The sequence below is a fragment of the Strix aluco genome, chromosome 9 (assembly GCF_031877795.1).
Source record: "Strix aluco isolate bStrAlu1 chromosome 9, bStrAlu1.hap1, whole genome shotgun sequence".
Lineage (NCBI taxonomy): Eukaryota > Metazoa > Chordata > Aves > Strigiformes > Strigidae > Strix > Strix aluco.
The window spans coordinates 10,919,838-10,940,145 of record NC_133939.1 but is presented as its reverse complement, the minus strand read 5'-3'; the positions used below and the strand labels follow the sequence as shown (position 1 = coordinate 10,940,145).

At 42.8% G+C, this 20,308-nt stretch overlaps 1 protein-coding gene across 2 annotated transcripts in view; it reads left to right on the top strand.

The window, feature by feature from the left end:
• Nucleotides 1-20,308, top strand: part of EPHA4 (EPH receptor A4) — a 108,964-nt gene that overhangs the window by 25,667 nt on the left and 62,989 nt on the right. For both annotated transcript variants that reach the window (XM_074833684.1, XM_074833685.1), the window contains exon 4: nucleotides 17,722-17,877. In XM_074833684.1, coding sequence (XP_074689785.1) covers nucleotides 17,722-17,877 — 156 coding nt within the window. The remainder of the gene's footprint in view (nucleotides 1-17,721; nucleotides 17,878-20,308) is intronic.

Sequence of the window (20,308 nt, the reverse complement as noted above, 5' to 3'; positions counted from 1 at the left end):
AGTATATTACTGTTTATTTAAAATATCCGTAGTATAAAGCTCCTGGGAATACACAGCTAGAATGTGGCATGCAAGTCCCTCTGCGTGGGGTTTTCCGTAGGCAGCTGTTCTTTGACCTTGCCCTACATGAGGAGTTTTAGACTTTCATTTCTGGATTACTGACTGCCCTCGCTCAGTATCACACGTTCACCTTAGCTTTCTAAAAAGGCAGTGGCAAATCAGATTGCATTAATGGAAAATGCCGTGGCCTAGAAAACAGCTTTTACTGCTGACAGAATGGGCTGATGAAATCTTGGCTGGTAAGGTATGCTATTTTTGACTGTGAAAAGTAGCATTTTCTGAAGGTTTGCTGAATGCAGTAATGCGATTTCATGTTCTTCTTTGTTAGTCATCACTAGCTGCTGGTGATGGTAATGGATGTTGTTAATGTTAAACATTTAATCACCTGAAGTATACGTCTGTCTGCTTTTCTTTCTCAAAATTTTCAAGAATTGTTATCAGTTCCACATATTTTCTTAAAAAGTCAAAAACAGCTCGAGAAGGTGAACAGATTGCTAAATCCATTTTATAAAGCCTGTGAGTGCAAATGAATGATTATGTGCAAAGAATTCAGTCTTGTCACCAGCTAAAGAGGTGCTTGCAGTAGCCATTGGCTTGTACTGTCTTTCTCCAACCTTGCTGTGACCATTTAATGAGATCTGATTCAGACTAATTCCCACAATCTGTAGGTTTTATTCCCTGCTGAGGTTGGAATATTTGGATGTCTGTTCAGACATATAGTTTTCTTTTTAATTAGCACATCTGATTTTTTTTCCTTTTTTTTTTTTTTTTTTTTTCCCGAAGGCCACAACCTCTGTCCCAATCTGGGCAGGTGAAATTTCACAAGCACTTTATCATGGCTCATACCTCAAGCATCCGGACACACCTTTCTAATTGTCATTTATATCCGCCTGTCATTGCCTCTGGCATTTGCTGAGTTCACATTTCCATGTGATTTACTGCAAAACATTTTGTTTAACAAGTTGCTAACACACACTGACAGGGAAGTCCCCCTCAAGAAGCTGAAATAATGATTGCCTTCATCTTTGCTTTCTTGAGGTAGATTCTAAAAAATCAATCTGTTGGTGCCAGTGCTTTAGACTTTGCACATATGAAGAATTCTTGAAACTGGAAAACTCTGACCTTGAATCCGTGAGTGCTTTGAATTGCAAATGCTTTTTGTCATGGGCTCTGTGTGTGTAACAAGGCGGACAAGCTCTGAGGCAGTGCGTTTAATCCCCAGTTGCAGAATTTCGAGTGCAGTTGGTTTATGAGTCAGTGGCAGCTCTGCAAGTGTTCAGGTAACTATTAAAGTATTTGGATGCTGAGGCTGCTCCTTAACAGCAGGTCTGGGAAACTTTTTAATATTCCAGGGCAGCTGCTCTGTCTTCTGGGCTCGGCTTCTTTGGTCCCTGTCTGTGGGTCCCGTGCGCAGCGGGGAAGGGCTGCGGCCGGGACCCCTGGCCCATGGCCTCTCACTGGGGCCCGCTGCAGCGGCGGCAGCCCGGTGTGGAGCACAGCCCGGGCAGGGGGGTTCCTGTTTCACCCCCATGGACCCAGGAGGCCTTCAGCCAGGGGTCTTGGTGAACTAGTTTTTAAGGCCATGGAAGAGTCCAGTGTAACTGTTCCCATATGGAAGCGACTTTCCTTCTTTCCTTGTTGCTTTAAGGCAATGTGAGTAGCGGACATCTAATTTAGGCCTAGAATTTTCTCTCCTTTAGTTAAATACTCAAACTCCATATTCCTCTGAAGCCCTAAAATTACTGTGCAGATTAACAGTTCTATTTGCGTATTTCAGAATAAAGATACTAAGCATTTGCAATGCCAAAACGCAGATAATGATAACAAAGGTGATTCATACGGGTCTTTCAAAAGATTGCTCACATCCCATGATGAGTCGGGCACAACCTAAAAAAATAGTTCTAAGTGGCACATTCACAAAATGTAAGCAAATGCATAAGAATAAGATACAGCAAAATAACCATCTCCCCTCGTCCCCCAGTTGGTTGCTGATCTTGTGTATTTGGGGCTCTGCCTGGCACAGTGCAAATTTACCGACCCAATAGTGGCTGCTGTTCAGCTGCACCTTCACAAAGGAAAAATACGTCTAGAAAATAAACTTGACACATCAGATGTGCCATAACTCACTCATTACAGCCAGCCATTTTCCTCCTGCACCGCTTAACTTCCTCAAGTTTTGATTATGTACAAATTTCGTGGTTTGGTTCTGTTAGAAAATCCTGGGTTTACTTATTTGAGTGTATATTTCTTAATGAATGAATGCAGGCAAGAAGTGTTAAGTAATTGCAAGTAAGGAACATGGAAAACTAATATGCTGATCTGAGCATTAGTTTTTGAAAGAACAGGTTCTCCTGTATTTTTTTGATAAGCTAATAAAAATTTTGGTAATCAAGTGACAAAGCACTTGAACATTCAAGCAAACGGTCATCGAAGGACTTTTGGTTGGGGCAACCTAACAAATTCACAGTCAACTCGGTTTTGATGGACAAAGGCAGAATACAAGTAACCCTTCTGTGGGGTGGGCACAGGGGGGAAGTCTCTGGTGGCTGTAGATGGCTGCTGGGGCTGCTCTTGAGGATCATCCATCTGAGGCTGTATGGTGCCTTACTGTATGAAACTTGACAGTCACGGGAACACGAGGAAGGCAGTGAAGTTTTACAGGGTGGTTTCCTATAATTTGGGGTGAATCCAATGATAGTTGGCAAAGGCAGAAAGAAAAAGGGGAACATTTCTGCCTCAGGTCTGTTTGGCTGAAGTTTGGAAGTGGATGTTACTCTGTGTGAATTTGGGATCTCTTGAAAAGTGAAAGATATGTGCTGAAAATAGATGTTCTTGCATAGCCAGGTATATTTGTTTAACTGGTATCAGATCACTTTGTCGACAATATTTTAAAACCTCACTCTCCTAAGCTATCTTAGATGCAATTTGGATGCTGCTGATAGCACTCTGTTAATTGTTGATGCAAAATTAAGTCTTGATATGGTTTAGTGAGAGTAGATAAAAGTAGCGCTCGTAAGAACTATGAACTGATAACTTATCGTATCAGGAGGAGCATGGGGCGATCCGGACGGATGTGAGTCACACGCCACCTCCAGAGCATGTGAAGCCTTGGTGAGACTTGCCACCAGACTTCTTTGCCAGAGTAAATTTTTGTGGCCTGGACTGAAGTCAGTGGTGCTTTTGGCCATTTCTAAATAGCTCCATGGTTACCACAGTTAATTTCTTTGTTTATTATCTTGCACTAATTTATGTATCATGTAGATATTTTAATAAATAGCTCTATCATGTCAGCCATGAGGGCCTCTGAGCCAAAATGGGATGTTATTGTTAGGTTTATTTGCCAATAGTTTTATCAGAGACGGATGCTTTTCCAGATTAGAAGCAAAATTGTGTTTGTTTTGTCACTTTCTCCTAATTAGCAGCTGTGCGACATCCAGCAGGAATTTGAAAGGAAGCTTTTCTTCTTGTGCGTCATCACTGCTGGGGTAAAGGTTCTGCAGGCTGGGCTGTGTCCTGACCTGTATCCCAGCCCGTGGGCTGTGCCTCCCGGTACCTGCTCTGGCGGCCAGGGCCACCCGAGGCTCAGAGCGATGTGGCAGAGCCCCACTGGGGACGGCTCATCAGCTGCCTCTGCCAGGGACGGGACTGGATTCCACTGGTCTGCATGGAGAGAGGGAGTAAACCCATCATTTGTCCATCAGCGCTGGCTAGCATTCACCCAGCCACCTGAGAAGTCTTAATTTGCTTTAGTGATTGGGTCAGCTGTGGGCTCGTTCCTTGTGCAGGAGCTAGTTTTGTCTTCAAGCTGCTTTATCTATCATGACTTGGTTTGTGTGCTTCCTGCAGTGCTCAGAGCATGAGCTCCATCTCCCACAGGACCAATAGGCACCTCCACTGTGTAAGCTTTCAGCCAGTGTAGTTTTGCTCCAGTATGGATGGATTCATACTCTGGATGCTTTACCTGGAATGAGCCTGTGCCATCCCTCTCCTAATTCATCATTTCCCCTGGCTCACTGGTGTGTCTGCTGAGAGCCTCCCTGGAGTTGCCTGGTACAGGCTAAGCGGGGGGAGAAGAGACATATCACAACTATTTTTGTTCATGCCTAACATCAGTTTCTGCAGTCCTCTTCCCCAGGATTTTATTTGATTTCATATATTTTTTTATGTACCTTCTCAAACAAAGGGAGACTTTCTGCAGAACTCTTGAAGAAAAGCTTGGCTTAAAGCATTCATCAAATGGTTGCCTCCATAAACAAACCTACTTTCAAATTTTACCAGGTGATATGCCCATTGCACAACTGGGCCAAATCCTGTACTCTTAGAGCAGCAGTTGTGTTGTAAATCTGTGGGTTATCTGGACCTCAAAGATGTAGAAGGGTAGAGGTAGCTGTGATACAAGACCTCAGAGATGTAGAAGGGTAGAGGTAGCTGTGATACAAGAGCTGTGATACAAAGATTCTATACATCAGCTAAAAGGAATTAGTATATGATGTGTCTTGTGCATTCAGGATAGGAGAGGATTTAAATGCTAAGTCTGGCTCAAATTGTAATTCTTCTCATCCAAAACTTGCAGCAGCCACTCATAAAACTGGTATCTCTCTGGCTATTCTTTTTCTGAATCTCTTGTTTTCTGGGGCTGCTAAAACAGGTCCCCCAAACCAGCCTCTGTACATCCAGTGCCTTCAGTCTGTAGGGAGGTGTGTTGATGAGAAGAGGCACTGAGTGCAGGCTTGGGGGGAGACATCTGCTCTCTGCAGAGCAAGCGCTGATGCACCAGTGTGATGGACACCATTCTGAGTGCACCTGCCCGGGGTCAGCAGTGCAGCCTGGACAGCAAGCATGCTGCTTTCCCACTCCTCCTAGATTGGCGCAGTGCCACTGCTGGCATCTCCTTCAGGATGTCATGATATGCGACTTAACAGGGGTTCTGCTGCACCAGTGTATCTGTTCGTGACCTAACAGATTGCGCTTCAGCGCTACGAGTGATACTCTTCTCCCCAGATAATTCCCTCTCTTGCTTTTATTTATTGGTGATAAAAGACTGTCACAGATAAATAAGCATGTTCTCACTTGACTTGATAATTTACATGGCATTGCTGAAGGTGATTTATAATTTATACATGGAAAGGATTTGCTGATCTCATTAATAACTTTCCAAACATCTAGATAAACATGCTATCGCTCTGAATCAAGTGAGCTTGAAACAGCCAAGGTATTCACCTGCAAGGGCTTCTGGCACTCCACTCTTTCCCAGACAACAGAAGTTTGACAAAAGAATGTGGGAACTGCCAAAACGCGTTTCTCCTCACAGCCACCCAGCTCACCCTAAGGTGGGAGATTTCATCTGTTCTTGCTAAATTATTCTTCTGTATTGAAAGGCATGTTGACAGGAGCAGATTCCCAGATCTTTGTTTTTTAAATAGGGACTGTATTTCACAGCTCTGAGCGCTCAGCCCATGCAGGCATTTCTCTGCATCCTCTCGAACATCCTGCCAAAGCCTGTGATGCAAAAGAGCAGGTAAACAATCTCCACAAGCTTCCTGTATGGAGGCTGTAAAAGGGGACTTGAGACAGCCCTGGATATTCCCTGCTGAGTATGCCGGGTTGTTGCCATGAAATTTTGTTTCATCAGAAGTAATCACCTCCTCTCTTGTACGGGTGCCTTGTTATCTTGGAGATCTCCAAGTGCTCTGTATGCACTTATTGCTTAATTAAACCTCAAAACAGCTTTTAGATGTATCTATTGTGAATTTTATTGCCACTTCGTAAGTGGATAAACTGAGGCAGGGGTATTGAAGTTTGCGCTCTGGGTGTCTGTGTAGTTACACTCTTCAAATTAGAGGCCCAAAGCTCTGCTTTCTCTTCCACTGCTCCCTGCTTCTTGCTTGCCATTAACTCCCGTGAGAAAGGGTTATCCACACCCAAGAACCTCCCGTGATCCGCAGGGACATGAACTAGATGTTACTGAGCTGGTGAGGCCAGACCAGCTGGGATGGAAATGAGTGATTTTTCCTCCTAACAGTGTGATACTCACTGTGTCCGTGAATGCCAGAGGAAGGTCAGGCAAGCTGTTCTCAGCCTCTCTGACAGAGCCACAAATTAGACCTGGGTCTAAGGGTTTTGGTCTTCCCAGTAGCCATGAGATCACACCTCATTGTGGGGCATCAAGACGTAAGTGAGAACAAATGTAGAAGGATGGCTTCCAGATGACTCCCTGTTTGGGGTTTTGCGTTAGCCCAATGAGGAGCAAAGCTTCAGCCTGATTTCCCCATCTAGGATAGAATCAGATATCAAGAGAAATCCTAGGTGGTTTGAGTCTTCCTCTTCCACCTTCAGAATGTCTTTGGTAGTGAATGCCATGTTTAAACAAGGGTGCACCTGCACGTGCCCCACGTCCGACACTTCTGAAAAGGTGTGATCCCCATGGAATAAAGAAACATACAGTTTGAGCAAATTTAAGGAGAAAAGGACAAACAATTGAGCTGCTGTTTTCCTCTTGTTGAAATTAAGCTTTGCACTAAACTTTGCATTGGTAATGAACTAAAAGTGGTCATGCACTCCAAATAGCAAAGGGCAAAGAAGAGAGAAGCAACTCATCAATGTATGACCCTCTCTAAAATGTCATGGGTAATCAAGTGTGAAGTACTTAATGGATCATGATTTGCACGCCACTATTTTGATTGATGTACTACTTAGTAGAGGATTGATAGTTTTTTACAGTGATGTTGATGGGAGTCTCTCAGAAGCACCTCCATCTATTTTCTGTAGTGCTGGGGAGAGCCAAGCAGTGTTTGTTTGAAGCCATTGTGTTCTCAGCATCTTTGTTAAACGGTCAAAAATAGTGCAGAGTTGTTATCTTACACAGACCCAGATCTCACCAGAACTGTCTATATTTAGTCATCTTCCAAAATCTTTGTGTCAAGCAATTCTCTGGGGAGATCAAAGTAGCTTTTTTTTTTTTTTTTTAATAATGTCATACGGCCATTTAGAGAGGATGGATGTGAACCATATTAAGGCATCTTGCTATAGCTCCAGAGATATGAATTTGAACTCTGTTCTGGGCTGTTCACAGTTAACCCAAGAATAAAAAAGCCCTAGTTTTTAGTTTGCTGGCATGATGTGGCTCCATCACAGTCATGATACAAGTTCAAACAGTAGCAGAAAACATTACAGCTATGCCGAGTTCTGCTGCAGAGTGAAATTCCACTTGCACAAAGGAGACAGCATTAAAGGATTTATGTGCAGGATCAATCCACAAATTCTTGACAATAGACAATTCGTTAGAGGGTATTAATGTAATAATTATTTCAGCCAATTTGCAATGTCTCATTAGCATGTATAAAATACAAGTACTTTTAAAATAACTGAAAATAACATGTTAGATCCTCACTAATACCTTATGAGTACACTCTTTCTAATTCCAAGACACTCAGCTGATGCCAGCTGATGCTTGTGTTAGGAGCAAGTAGACATTTTAAACAGTAATGTTGGAGCTACATGTCAGGCCTTTCCATGTCAAACTGCTCAAGCTGCTACTGTGCTCTATCACAGACTTCATCTAACTTTGGAAGTTTAATTGCCTTTCTACGGAGCTGTTAAGATTTAGGAGATGAGAGATAATCCCAGGCTGGCTGGACAGTGCTTTGAGATACAGATCTTTGTTCCCATCAGTGCTTTTGCAGAACTGGGGAGAGAAGCTTGTAAGCAGGTCTCCTGACAAGAGGATTAGGGTTTGCTAATGTGGAGATTCAGGCCAATTAATCAGCTTTCACTGGAGTATATTGTAAAACTTCAGTAGTGATTTTTTTTTTCTGTAAAATTTAGTTGCTTAAAGAACAAAAATAACAATTTTCTATGTTTGGATTTTTTTTTTTTTAAATTTAAAAAACCCCTTAACTTCTTAGGTTTGCTTAAAAATCTGTTTTGTGATTTTCCTTGTGCTGCTTCTGTTCAAGGGAAACCATCAATTTGTTTTTCTAATTGAGTAATTATTTGAAACTGATTAGTTGACTCATCTCTTAAATCTCACAGCTTGTATAAAGGTGATTAAACTTTCAAAGTTAGATGAAGTCTGTGATAGAGCACAGTGACAGCTTGAGCACTCTGAAATGGAGAACATCCGAACACTTGACTCAGACAGTAATATTTTAAAGATCCTCTTAGCACTTGCACAAGCGTGCTAGCAATGTGAGTACTCTCTGCACCTAAAAAGGACGCAGCCACTCAATTGCTGTTTTGGAGAAGTGGGGTCTTTATCATACCAGGGCATCTGTGTATTGTTTAAATATTTTAAAAAAAGAAAGCAAAATGCAGACCATTGAGGTGTCAAGTCTCCAGTTCAGCAGTACATTCCTCCTCATTAAAGCACTTAAAAGCACTCATAACTTCACATTTAATACTCTGCTGAATTGATCCTACAGCTTCCTGGAAAGGAAGGGACACCTCCTGGAGACACTGCAAGGACAAACAGTCCTTTCTGTTTCCCGCTGGTGGAGTGCCGGCCACTTCACTTGCGATTGCCAGTCCTAGCAAATATCTTCCTGTAGAGAGCAGAGCAGGTTGGGATTTTCATTCCTTGTGGAAAGTGCTGACTTCTCACTGAGAAACGGTTTTTGTTGGTTTTTTTTTTTGTTTGTTTGTTTGTTTTTTTTCCAGTCAGGAATTGTTTCACCCAGACCCTGAATTTTTAGCTAATTTTTGTTTTCATTTCAGACAAAACCCCAATGCAGCAAATATTCTGTCCGGGGGCTGGTTTTACTTTTACGATATTTTGATGAGACTTTTCAGCTGACCCTCCTAGCATGGGGCTGGAAACTGTGTACGCAGGCAGTGTCGACAGTGCTAACGCGAGATCAGGATGCTGTCAAAGATCAGTAGCAATCATGATATGGAAGATGTCAAACTTACCCCCAATATTTTGCCCCCACTACCACAGCTATAGCAAAGATGAATGTTGCATATATAAGCTATTATTATTAATTCATAGAAATATGAGATTTTCAAGTTTGTATATTTTTTGAGAGTTTTTTAGCAGTTGTGATCAGTCAGCTGTGTAGCAACGTTCAGAATAATTCTTAATATTTTTTAAGAATAAAAGCTAATTTTTCATTTTTGGGCTTTACCATGTATGTGTCTCTTGAACTTATTTAACATATGAATTGTATATGTTTTTAATTTTTTCTTTTATGCTTTTGACTGTCTAGTTTCCTTAGAAAAAGGAGACTGATAAAGTAGGTTTCAGCTTTTAAAATGATTGGGTTATCAGTATAATTATATTTCTTTTTTATGAGATACAAGTTGGTTTGAAAAGTTTCTGTAGAAGATAAGCATAGCATTTCTCTGTGTGAAACCCAGGAGAACTGTTACAGCTTAGGAGTGGCACTCCAAAAATAAAAACTCTGTCCCTGCAGAGAGGATTTGGAAGTGTAACAATGCCAGCGGTGCCATGGGTCTGTGCCTGCAATATGCAGTGTCCAAGTGCAGGGCTGCACGGTAAAAATGTCTGGCAATTGACTCTGAAGGCTGTATCAAAAAAATGATATCCAGGCAAACAAGACCTCCTTGGCTGGGATTAACAGGCCATTCTAGTGCTTGTATCATACACCTGGTGATTTTGTTTGTGCCTGTAGCTCTCTCTTGAACATATTGCTATATCAGATGTCTTGTCCTGTTGTGTCTGTGCCTGTTGCTAAGCTAGCAACTTCCTACTTTCTCCTGTTTTATTTCTCTGGACTTTATGTATATTAAAAAAACCCCTAAAACCCTGGACTTCAGGAGAGCAGATTTTGACTTGTTCAGGAATTTGCTTGTCAGGAGGGCAGTGAAGAAGCCCACATGAGCCGGTGGGTCGCAAAGGACAAGCTGCTGAAAGCACACAAACAGCCCATTGCAGCTGCAGAAGGCAAAGCAGGTGTAGCAGAAGGCCAGGGTGGATGGGCAGGGAGCCCCTGGCACAGCTCAGACACACAAGAGAAGTGCCCAGGACTGTATAGTCTAGCCATTGCCTGAGGATGCAGAGGAGCAGTTAGGAAAGCCAAAGCTTGGTGGGAGTTGGACCTGGTGAGGGATATGAAGGACACCAAGGACACCTGCTTCTGCAGGCAACAAAAGGAAGGCTGAGGAAAATATGGTCCCACCACTCAGTGGGGAAGGAGACCTAGTGACCAAGGACATGGAAAAGGCTGAGGTACTGAATGCTTTTTTGCTTTGGTTTTCACTGATATGGTTGGCTGCCTGGCCTTCCAGGTCCAGCAGTCTGTGGAGAGGACTGAGCTAAGGGACACTTAAGTGAAGAGGACATATACGACGTCTGTGGGACCTGATGGGATGTGTCTGAGGATGCAGAGGGTGGCTCCCTGCTGTCTTTGACAGGCCATGGCAATCGGCACCTTGCAGTTAGCAGTGAGTGCCTCATCCCTTTCCCTACTGAGGACTCAAGAAGAGACCTTGGATGGTGATTGTGATTCATTTCTGAACCAAAAATCTCTCTAGCTCCTTGCTCCTCACTTCTTTTAACTTCTGAAACTGAAGTAGGCAGTTGAATTTCTTGTCTCCTAGGAGCCAAAAAAAAAATATCTGGTCAGCTATCAATGAGGTGATAATCACCTCACCATGGACACACACCAGGCAGTGTACCATTGGATTGCCAAAGGTTTCTGAATACTGCTGTGACTACCTACAGCCACTGTCTTGGGATGCTGCCCTCCTCTTCCTCATCCTGCTGTCTGCAGCTGAGCCTTTCCTGATGGCCAAAAGGGCTGCAACAGTCATCCCCAGCAGAGCCACCATCGGTTGGCCTGGCATGGCTGAGCCCTCCCACAGCGGCTGCCTCGGTGCTCGGGCAGGTGAAGGTGGGTGATGGAGAGTTGCCTCTGTCCTGCTGTGCAGCTGGAGACCACGTGCCTGGTGTTGGTCTTCTAATGTTTAGAATTACTGCATTGAGAAAAATCCATCCTGATAAGGTCTCCTTGGGCGGATGTGGACTTTGGCCTTGGAAGGGTCATGCTCAGCGCGGGTTGGAAGGGAACAGCCCCGTGCACGGCTGTGTGGCCACCACCTCCGGCAGTGCTAGCCCAGCCTGGGGTGGCCTTGTCTCCGGGCAGCCCCTGGGGGATCCTGCGCTCTGCTGGGGCTGGGTGCCTGTCACCCCTCTCCTCTCATGGCATTGGGTGCCTGGGGACGGAGGAAGGTGAGCCTTCGGCAGCTGAGTGGAAGCTGCCTGGTGCACAGGCTGGGCTGTCCAGGGCAGTGGGGGAGAGGGGCTGCGCTCTGCTTGCAGCTTGCTCGGGGAGGGATGTGGGTACGAGGCCAGCAGCAGGGTCGCATCACCCACAGCGACTGGCTGCCAGACCTGGGGTCCCCACTGTAGGAACTGTCGGGGGAAGGCTGGTACAGCTCAGCGGAGGAGCGTGCCTGTGGGCTGTCCGGGGCATCTGGGCTTTCCTCTGCTCCTGCCAGGGCTGCACCTCTCCTCTCATCACTGGATCAGTCCCCAGAGTTTAAAAAAGAAAAACAAACCACAGGGCAAGCTGCATACTTGTTGCGAAGGTTGCTACACTGGGGAAAAAAAACCCAAAGATTTACTTTTTTTTAAGGTTGTTCAGACTGACTGTGTGAAAAGCTCCTCCACTCAGTTTATGCTACAGCTTTGCACCGGAGGTCTGTGTGCGTACCTGCAAGTGTACCTGCGTGTGCAGTTTCAGTGGCTTAAACAGGGTTTGGATTTCACATCATAGTATGTTTGTGCTCTGAGGTCCCTTTATTTCTGTTTTGAACTTCCCAGGTTTGTACCCAATCATGGAATAAAAGTGCTCTGAAGTCAAACAGTCTAGGCTCTTTTCCTAGTGGGACTGTGTTTGTGTTTTCCTTGTGTCATTCATGCAACAGAAATACATGCTTAGTGTGTAGAAATACCGATTTTCTCATCAGAGATATGACTTAAAGATGGAGAACTCTTTAATTTGTAGCAATCGTACAGTCATTATTAACAGGAGTCAAAGATCTTATAATGTGGACATCAAAGGAATCTGACATTATTTGGAAACAGCATTTGGTACATCACATCAAATTCTACAACTTGACTTTTAAGAAAGGCTCAAGAGAAACCTTTTCTTTTTTTTTTTCCCTAGCTTCTAAGGATCTTTATTTATCACCCTCAGGGGCATTACAGGGAGTAATTAGATTGGACCAGGAGAACGACTTAATTTTACAAGAAACTCATTAATTCATCCTATTTAAAATCTTCTCATTTCACCCAAAACCCAATTATGCTTGTAGTGGCAATGATCTGGAAAGGCATTGTCTCGTAGGTATTAGGGGGGCCACTGGGACTTTTGCGGTATTCATGTCGGGGAGACAAGGGTGACTCCCTTTCTTTGACTTTTAGGTCAAAAGAACTAGTCGCTGGGACAGCTTGACAATTAGAAAACCCTGATGAGCATTTGGAAGGAAAACAGCTGTACAATAACGGAGGGGTTCATGGTGCGGGGCAGAAAGCTCATCAAAGGAGACTATCCAAACAATTGAGTTCTATAATTAACACACAAAAATCTGTTCAGAAATGGTAATAACAGTAAAAGAGAACTGAGAAGATGCTGCCTACTTTTGTGGCAGATGTGGTTTTGTTACAATCCGAGAGAGAAAATCCATCCTTTTAAAGAATAAGAGCAACATTAGAGGGGAAAAATAAAGTAACTTTTTGTTCCTAAGGTGCAGTTAAAAAATGAGCTTAAAATATTTCCAGACAGATAAGAGCTGTAGAAAAAGTAACCAGTGATGAAAGACATGAAATATGCTATCAAGGTATTTTTTCAAGTCTTTAAACACAAATTCGTTTTCTCACTGAAATTTATAAGCCTGACACTGAAATATCTTTTCTTAAATTATTTGCTTTGTCCTTCATTTCACCAAGGATACTATTTTAGGGTTTTTCATTAAAGTTGACTGCAATCATTGACTTCAAAAAAGTTTCCCCTTGTCTGTTGTGTGTGGAGGGAGATTTGGTTCAAAATTGCATCTCAAGGAATTTTGACGTTTTCCTGAGTATGTAGCTGATATATTTTTCTGCTTCAAAAATGGAAACTATTAAATGCAGTTTCTGAAATTTCAGCTAACTCCACAGATTTTTAGCTATCTTATTCACTTCCCTGTTATAATGAATGTTCTCAGTGGTGTGCCGGTCCCTTTTGGGAAGGAGGGGTGCAGCGGGAGCATGGTTTGTGTTTAGTTGCTGCTCCTGCCCTGGTTGAGGGCCCTTTCTGTGCAGAAGATATTTGGAGATTGCAGCTTTTAGCATAATGATCTGTAGCATGATGGTTCTGCAGTCCAGCGTTCCTGTGCCTGTTCTGTGCCTCCCCCTGTACAGAAATGCCTTCCTATTAGTCTTTTTTGCAGCTGCTGCAAATAAGCACTTTAGAACATCTATGTAAAATTTTCATCTAATACACGTTCATTGACTTAACTAGATTTACTCGACCAAAAACCATGTTTCTGTGCCTGTTTATTCACCCCATTCCCTTTATTAGCTCCTAATTTGGAAATCAGTATTTTTCTCGGTTGTGAGTTCTCTTCAGCAGAAACTGAGGCAGCAGGTAGAAACTTTTTCTTCTGGGCTTGGTCCCTGGTTGCCAGAGTTCCTGCCCAGCAGCTGTCAGCTCAGGGCTGGCTGGGTTGGACCTTCCCAGGCCCGGCTTCTGCTCAGAGCTCAGCCAGCCCCGCCTGGCTCCAGGGCCTCTTTGCTCCCCAGTTCAGTGGCCTGCTTAGCCTTCTTGGGGGGTGAAGAGCAGAGCACTGCCTCTATGGCACTACCAAAGCCTCTACTTGGAGCTTGCTGAGATTTTTTACAGATATGTGCTGCATTTTTAATGGTTTAGGAACTTCTAGTGAAGAGATTGGGATGGTTTCTTTCTCCCTGCCTTTGCAAGACATTATGCTCTTTTTTTTTCTTTTTAAAGAACTATTAAGCATGTCAAGCCTTTTCCAAACTATGATGGAAAGATTCATTGCCATTTCAACAAGGACAAAGGAACAATTTCAGAACAAGTAGCGGGATTTTTTTAACAACTTTAAATTTGCAAGAACAATTTTTTTAAAGATTCCCCCCCCCCCCAGTCAGAAAAAACCATAGCTTATTTAAAAATAGTTAAAAACAATTTAATACATGTATTTTGTTGTAGCTGTGACTAAAAAGAATGTGACTAGAATCCCGTCCACTATGAGATAAGTTTTTAAATTCTGAAATTGCTGGCTGAAATTTTCTAATAGAAAATTCAGCATTTGGGAAACCAAGAAAGCAGACTTTCCAGCCCACACAGGCATTCTCTTTTCTTTTTTTTTTTTTTTTTTTTTTTTTTTTTGAGAAAGACATGAGTCTGAAAATCAGGTTTTAATGTGAAAATGGAGTTTGAAAAACAGCTTGAGAAAATTTACATCCAGATTTGACTGAAGTGCCATTATTCTTCAGAGTAGTTTTTGCAGTTTTAACATGTATTACTCTGGTAAATTAAAAAAAAAAAAAAAAGGCATATAATGATGCCAGCAATGTTTGACAAATTCTGTCTCACTTTAAGAAAAATAGAAATCAACTAGATTTTAACATTAGAACTCAAAGATATCAGCATAATTATTTCAAGCTGATGTCCATTTAAAATAAATGTGATTTGTTCTGAGGAAAACTGTGAGCTTTTTCATACTGAAAATATTTTTGTTTGAGAATTTTCCTTTGATGTAGTGCAGGTGATTGTAACCTTGTTATGTTTGTGGGTGATCTGAACACAAGAAAAGATTTTTCTCTCTTTTTTTAAAAAAAAAAACAACTAGGAGAAAAAAACTAATTAAGGCAAAGCTACGGAATTGAATTCAAAGTTTGCATTGCACATGTGAACTAATCTTTTTACAATGGTATCTTTCGAAAACTGTGTAAGAACCCCATTCATGCCGGGTCTCACCCAGCAAATCCTTCCCAGAAAAGCAGCCACATGAAGATTTGTCGTGAGCAAGCAATAAAGACTTTCAGGGAACAGGTTCTGTACAGGCTTCTTGTTTGCCTACTAAATCATTAACCTTCAAAAAAAGCTCATCCGTAGCCTTAACAGGCACTGGTTGTAATAGGTGTGTCAGCAGTATTTCATGCTAAAAACAGCTTCTACAGGATTAGATTCGAGTTTTTAAGTGACAGTACCACGGAGCTCTTAGGGGCAAAGAACTACTGGTTTAATGCAACACAGTCTCTAATGTCCTTTTATGCAAAGTGCTGAAATGTGGTGAATCTCTGAGCACACTAAAATGAAGAAAACTGAGTGTTCAGGAGTAGGTGATTTTTGAAGCAAAATGGCTGTGTGTGCTTTAGGAGCAGCCACTGCATTTGGAGAGCTTTCTTCAGGTCTTGAAATATTAATGATCTTGGCTTAATATAGTAGAAAACAAAATACAGTGGGTGAAATGAAGGGAAAAAAAAATCCTTGAATTATGGACTGTTGACCTTGCAGTACCCACTGAGTCCATCTATTCCCTTGTAAGCCACTGAGTCTGAAAAGACAGTGAGGAGGAGGAATGGTAGCAAAAATCTTAACCTGTGACGTTGCTACCTTTTCAACAGCGTGTTATAGCCCAAGCAGGATCTTCAGCCTTGTACTAGATTGTTTATCATTTTAATACTAGGAAGATGCTAAAGACAGCTCTTTGTTTAATAATTTCTGTGAACTATGATGTTCATATTAACGGTAATGGTAGAGTTTACATGTTTTATTTTAAAAACCTTGACTAATAGAAAGAATTTTGTGGATAAGAGCAGTCAGCCTGGCCTCCTCTTGTATTCTATTTTTCCATGCCTTGTCTTCATATATGGCAGCAAGATTCTGCCTGTCGGTGTCTGTCCTGGTCATATACAGGCTTAGGCATATTTCTGATCTGAGCTGTGACAGTGAAAACTGAGAATAATATCTCAGATCAGCATCTGCCACTTGACTGCTGCTGTTGTTAAATGAGGCACAAGAGGACATGTAGTGATAGTACAACTCACCAGATATTGCGAATCATATCAAAAAATGAAAGGTAATTTTCCAGGTTTGTTTTTTTTTTTTTCTTTTTTTTTTTTTCTTTTTTCCTGGGCAATTCACATCACAAGCAGAGTAAGCTATTTTACATGAGTTGCCTTTGTGTGCTGCGACTGCCTGGCTGATAGGCTGTACCCAGTGGGTTTGTATTTGTGTTCAGGGACTAATTGTCTCTGATGTGGGGAGGCTGGGTTTGACCCCTGCGATTCTTCCTGCCAAATCTGTGGTTTCTGATTTTAATCGAAACCCCAAGGCCGTTTGAAGCATGGCCAAAAAGCACCTTGCAAGTTGAACCTTATCTAATAATGTGATGCATGTAAACTCTGCAAGCATAAATCTTAGTTACTTGAGCAATGTGTTTTTATAAGATCCTCTGGTCCAGTGACAGCCACAGCGAACAAACGTGGACTGGTCTCCCAGTGCTCTTACAGATGGCTCACAGCACGTCATAAAGTTAGGACTCGTTAAGGAAATTCCATAAATGGCTTTGGTTAATAAGAGCGAAGTAACTTGCTGTTTTATAAATGTGTTACTAAAATCCCCCTCCATTCCCCATTGGACGGCTTCATAAGAGAAGGAGGGAAAGAACGAGGGAGACTAAGGGAAGGGTAAAACAGAAAGAGTGAGCCCCGGTTGTGCCCCGTGTACTGGAGCCTGTGCATAGCAGGAGAACCCTAAAGGTAGCGCAGGTGATAAATGATGAGATGTGTGAGTCACGAGGTAAATACTGGGAACAACCTTTCCTTTTTTACACGTTTAAATGCCTGGGTATTTTGTCTGTTCTTTTTAGTGCTGAAAGCCAGTGGTGATGGTGGGCTTTTACCTCTAGCCAAGGGAGAAATTTCTAGGATGACATACCTGTTAGCCATTATTAAAATGTGTTATTAATGATGCTAATGAGTTTTTTCCAAGTGATGTAAAAGTAGCCGTTCGTGTAAGCATTGCATTTATGAAGATGATGTCACCGAAAGCTTGCCAACTGCACATGGGACCTGGTGGCAGTGGTGCAGTTACTGCTATGCCCTGGCTTCGAGGAGGGGAGAGCACTGCTGATTTCCTCCCTTGGGGAGAAAGAGCCAAATGAATTCTGGCTTGCCAGGAGGGAGACGTGCCATTTCCAGGCATGTTAGTCTGAAGGCCTTGCTGCCAATCCCAGTGGGTTCCTGTCCCACTCCCTCTTAAAAATTGGCAGTGTCTGACTGTCAGCTGCCATTCCTTAAGTGGTCATAGAATAAACCAATTGCACCCCTTTTGTCATGCTCTGTGTGTGTGTGTGAATGCAGGTGGACATGCCTTAAGCAACATGCAACTCTGCAGTAAGCACAAAAAGGCAGCTGATTTTCTGGCAGTGTCAATAGAAGAATTTTGGGTTTTTTTACCATCTCCAAGCCAGCTTTTAAAATGGCTCTTGTTGGAATTAGAAATCAGTATCCCCTGACATAGGATTACTCATTAAGAGTGAGATGATTGTTAATTCTTCACCTGGGGCTAAGAGGACATCATTAGATCTCTTTGAAATGTCTCCTGCCTTGATTTTGAATAAGTAAGCTAGCAATTTATGATCACAGCCTGGGCAAGTAACACTCTCCCTTTCTGTTCCTCCATCTAGCTTGCAAAATCGGATACTACAAGGCTCTCTCGACAGATGCTGCTTGTGCCAAATGCCCGCCTCACAGCTACTCCATCTGGGAAGGCTCTACCTCCTGCACCTGCGATCGGGGCTTTTTCCGAGCTGAAAATGATGCTGCCTCCATGCCCTGCACTCGTAAGTTGGTCTTTGAACAGTCTCTTCCCCTTTTATCATCCATTTCTTCTCCTGTTTTTCTTTCACTGTGTATGTAGGAAATACCGCCCAGAGATCTATGTCTTTAAGATGTGTCATGCTTCTGAGAGCAGCATTCAGTAGCTCTTACAGCCCTTTGCAGATGCAGTTTGCATTTTGGCTCACACTTCTGGGAGAGAAAGCATTAGTTCTCAGCCCTGAATTCCTAACAGTGACATGGTTGCGCTGACCCTTGAGAGCTTACAGTCTAAATAAATCAGGAGACTGAGAGGAGACAAAGCCACAAAAGAGGAGTGACTCGCACACCTCAGTAGCAGAGTTGGAAATAAAATACAGGTCTAAGTTCAGTCCGAGGACCTGTCCAGTAGATCACATCACCTTTCATCTCTTTAAATATTGATATCTGTAGAAATTGTTAAAGCTTTTCTCATAATTGTATGATCTAGGGTAAATAGGTAATGTTTATAATCTCATTATATATCCAATTTGCTCAAAATATAGCTGGTCACCCTTAGGAACATAAAAGTGTTCCTCTGAAAGGGGTGGTAATAATGAAGCTTAAACCTTAATGAAACAAACACCCAAAGTATGGTTTATTTTATGCTTTGTAGGTAAATACATCATGTACAGCAAATGGAATTTGCTTTAGTTCCACCAAAATGCCTTCAGCAGGGAGAACAAGAGGTGTAGTGCACTGAGCACACCCCTGGGGTTGGTGGAACAACTCCTTGTCCTAAGTGTTGCTTAACAGTTCATGCAGCTGAAGACCTGGGATTCCAGGCATACCCTGGTGTTAAATCGTGATCATCTAGTTCTTCGGTTTTCACTTCTATAGGAGCAGAACAGTTTGAAACAGTAAGTGAAAGGGCTATATTTCACCAGGGGATATCCATGTGTGGCTTTCCCTGAAAGCTGTTGGAAATGCTTCCAGATTTTTGGAGTTCAGCTTTATGTAGAGAGTGTGTGTGTCTGTGAGTGAGGGAAGGCTGAGATATTTCTTTTGTAACATTTTAATATATTCCAAATTAATTTTGGAGAGATGACTCACATTTATTTAAATCTTAATTTCTCCCTTACAAGGCAGAAACAAAGTATGTCCATAACTAAGCCAGCACTCATCCCTTCCCCACACCCCCTTAATTCCAGCTCTTCTTCAGTGATCTCCTTGTCAGCTGTGAGTTTTGCTGGGTGGTGATTAAGCAGGTCTGGGCATAGCCAGGAGCAGCTGCTTTTGCTTAGTAGGAAAGCAGAAAGGTCTATATATCCCTTGCCAAACATTGACTGGGGATGGAGGTCTAACTGTATTGTGAAGCCTTGATGAAATGGGTAGGAACATGCTTTTTATAATATAATTTACACTAGGAGATATAAAGCTTGACCATTTTGATAGGAAAAATGTCTTTTTGCAACAATAAAACTATTGTTTGGAAGGTACACCCTAAATAACATTATACCAGCTAAAGTTTCCCTCATAAAGCCCTGGTCCTAGTGAGTGATATCCTGACCAAATTGAAATCAAATTAGTAATGAATTGATTGAATTTAAATAGGCATGTGCAGTGAGTGAAGTATGAGGAGAGAGCAAAACACTTCCAGATGGGGGAATTGTGAGCAAATGATATGTATGTTTGCTCTTATTGCGAAATGTACCCCTGCAAGCCTATCCCATTTTTGTCAAGTCTTGGGCCCACTTCTGGCACCCTTCCCTATTCCAGTCTTTGGAGGTCAGTCAGAGTTGAAGTCCCTGATCTTGGTCTTTTACCCTGAAAATGTGAAGAGGGAGGACGAGAAGGCAAGGGCCATGGTGCTGGCCTCAGTCTTCATCTTTGCAACAGTCTAGGAGGATTCTACAGGCGGAGGCAAGGCAACACCACAATCCCATGGACACCAGGAAAACAGGCCTGTCTCTGGAGGCCCCACTTCATAGCTTTGAATTGTCCCGTAGGTTAAGGGCTTCTTTTTCTGTGATCCAAGGTGAAGGAGGACACAGAGGTTATTTCTGAGATGGCTTGTGGGGCAGCTTTGCTCCCCCACTCACTGCTGTGCTTGCTAATATCCCTCTTTGAAGTCTGCTTTAGCAGTGTTTGAACGTTGCTATGATGGTGGTACCTGCACAGTCACAAAATGCAGCCCTGTGTGCTTAGTGCACATCTGCATTGCACAAGGAGTGGGGTGCAAGGGGCTCTTGGGGGGGCTGTTCGTTTGCTGTGCTCCTCACGCTGAGTAGCCTTCTGCCCATGCACTCGAGGCAAGTGACAGAAAGCGTTTAGAGGGTCTCTGCTGAAGGAAGCCCCTCCGGAAGAAGATCCCCATTTGTCTGCCTTTCCTGACAAGATGTGGAGACAGAAGGGAGCATAAACATCAAAGGTTCTTTCAGATGGATTCAGACTCTAATCAGTTCTTACCAGTTGGTT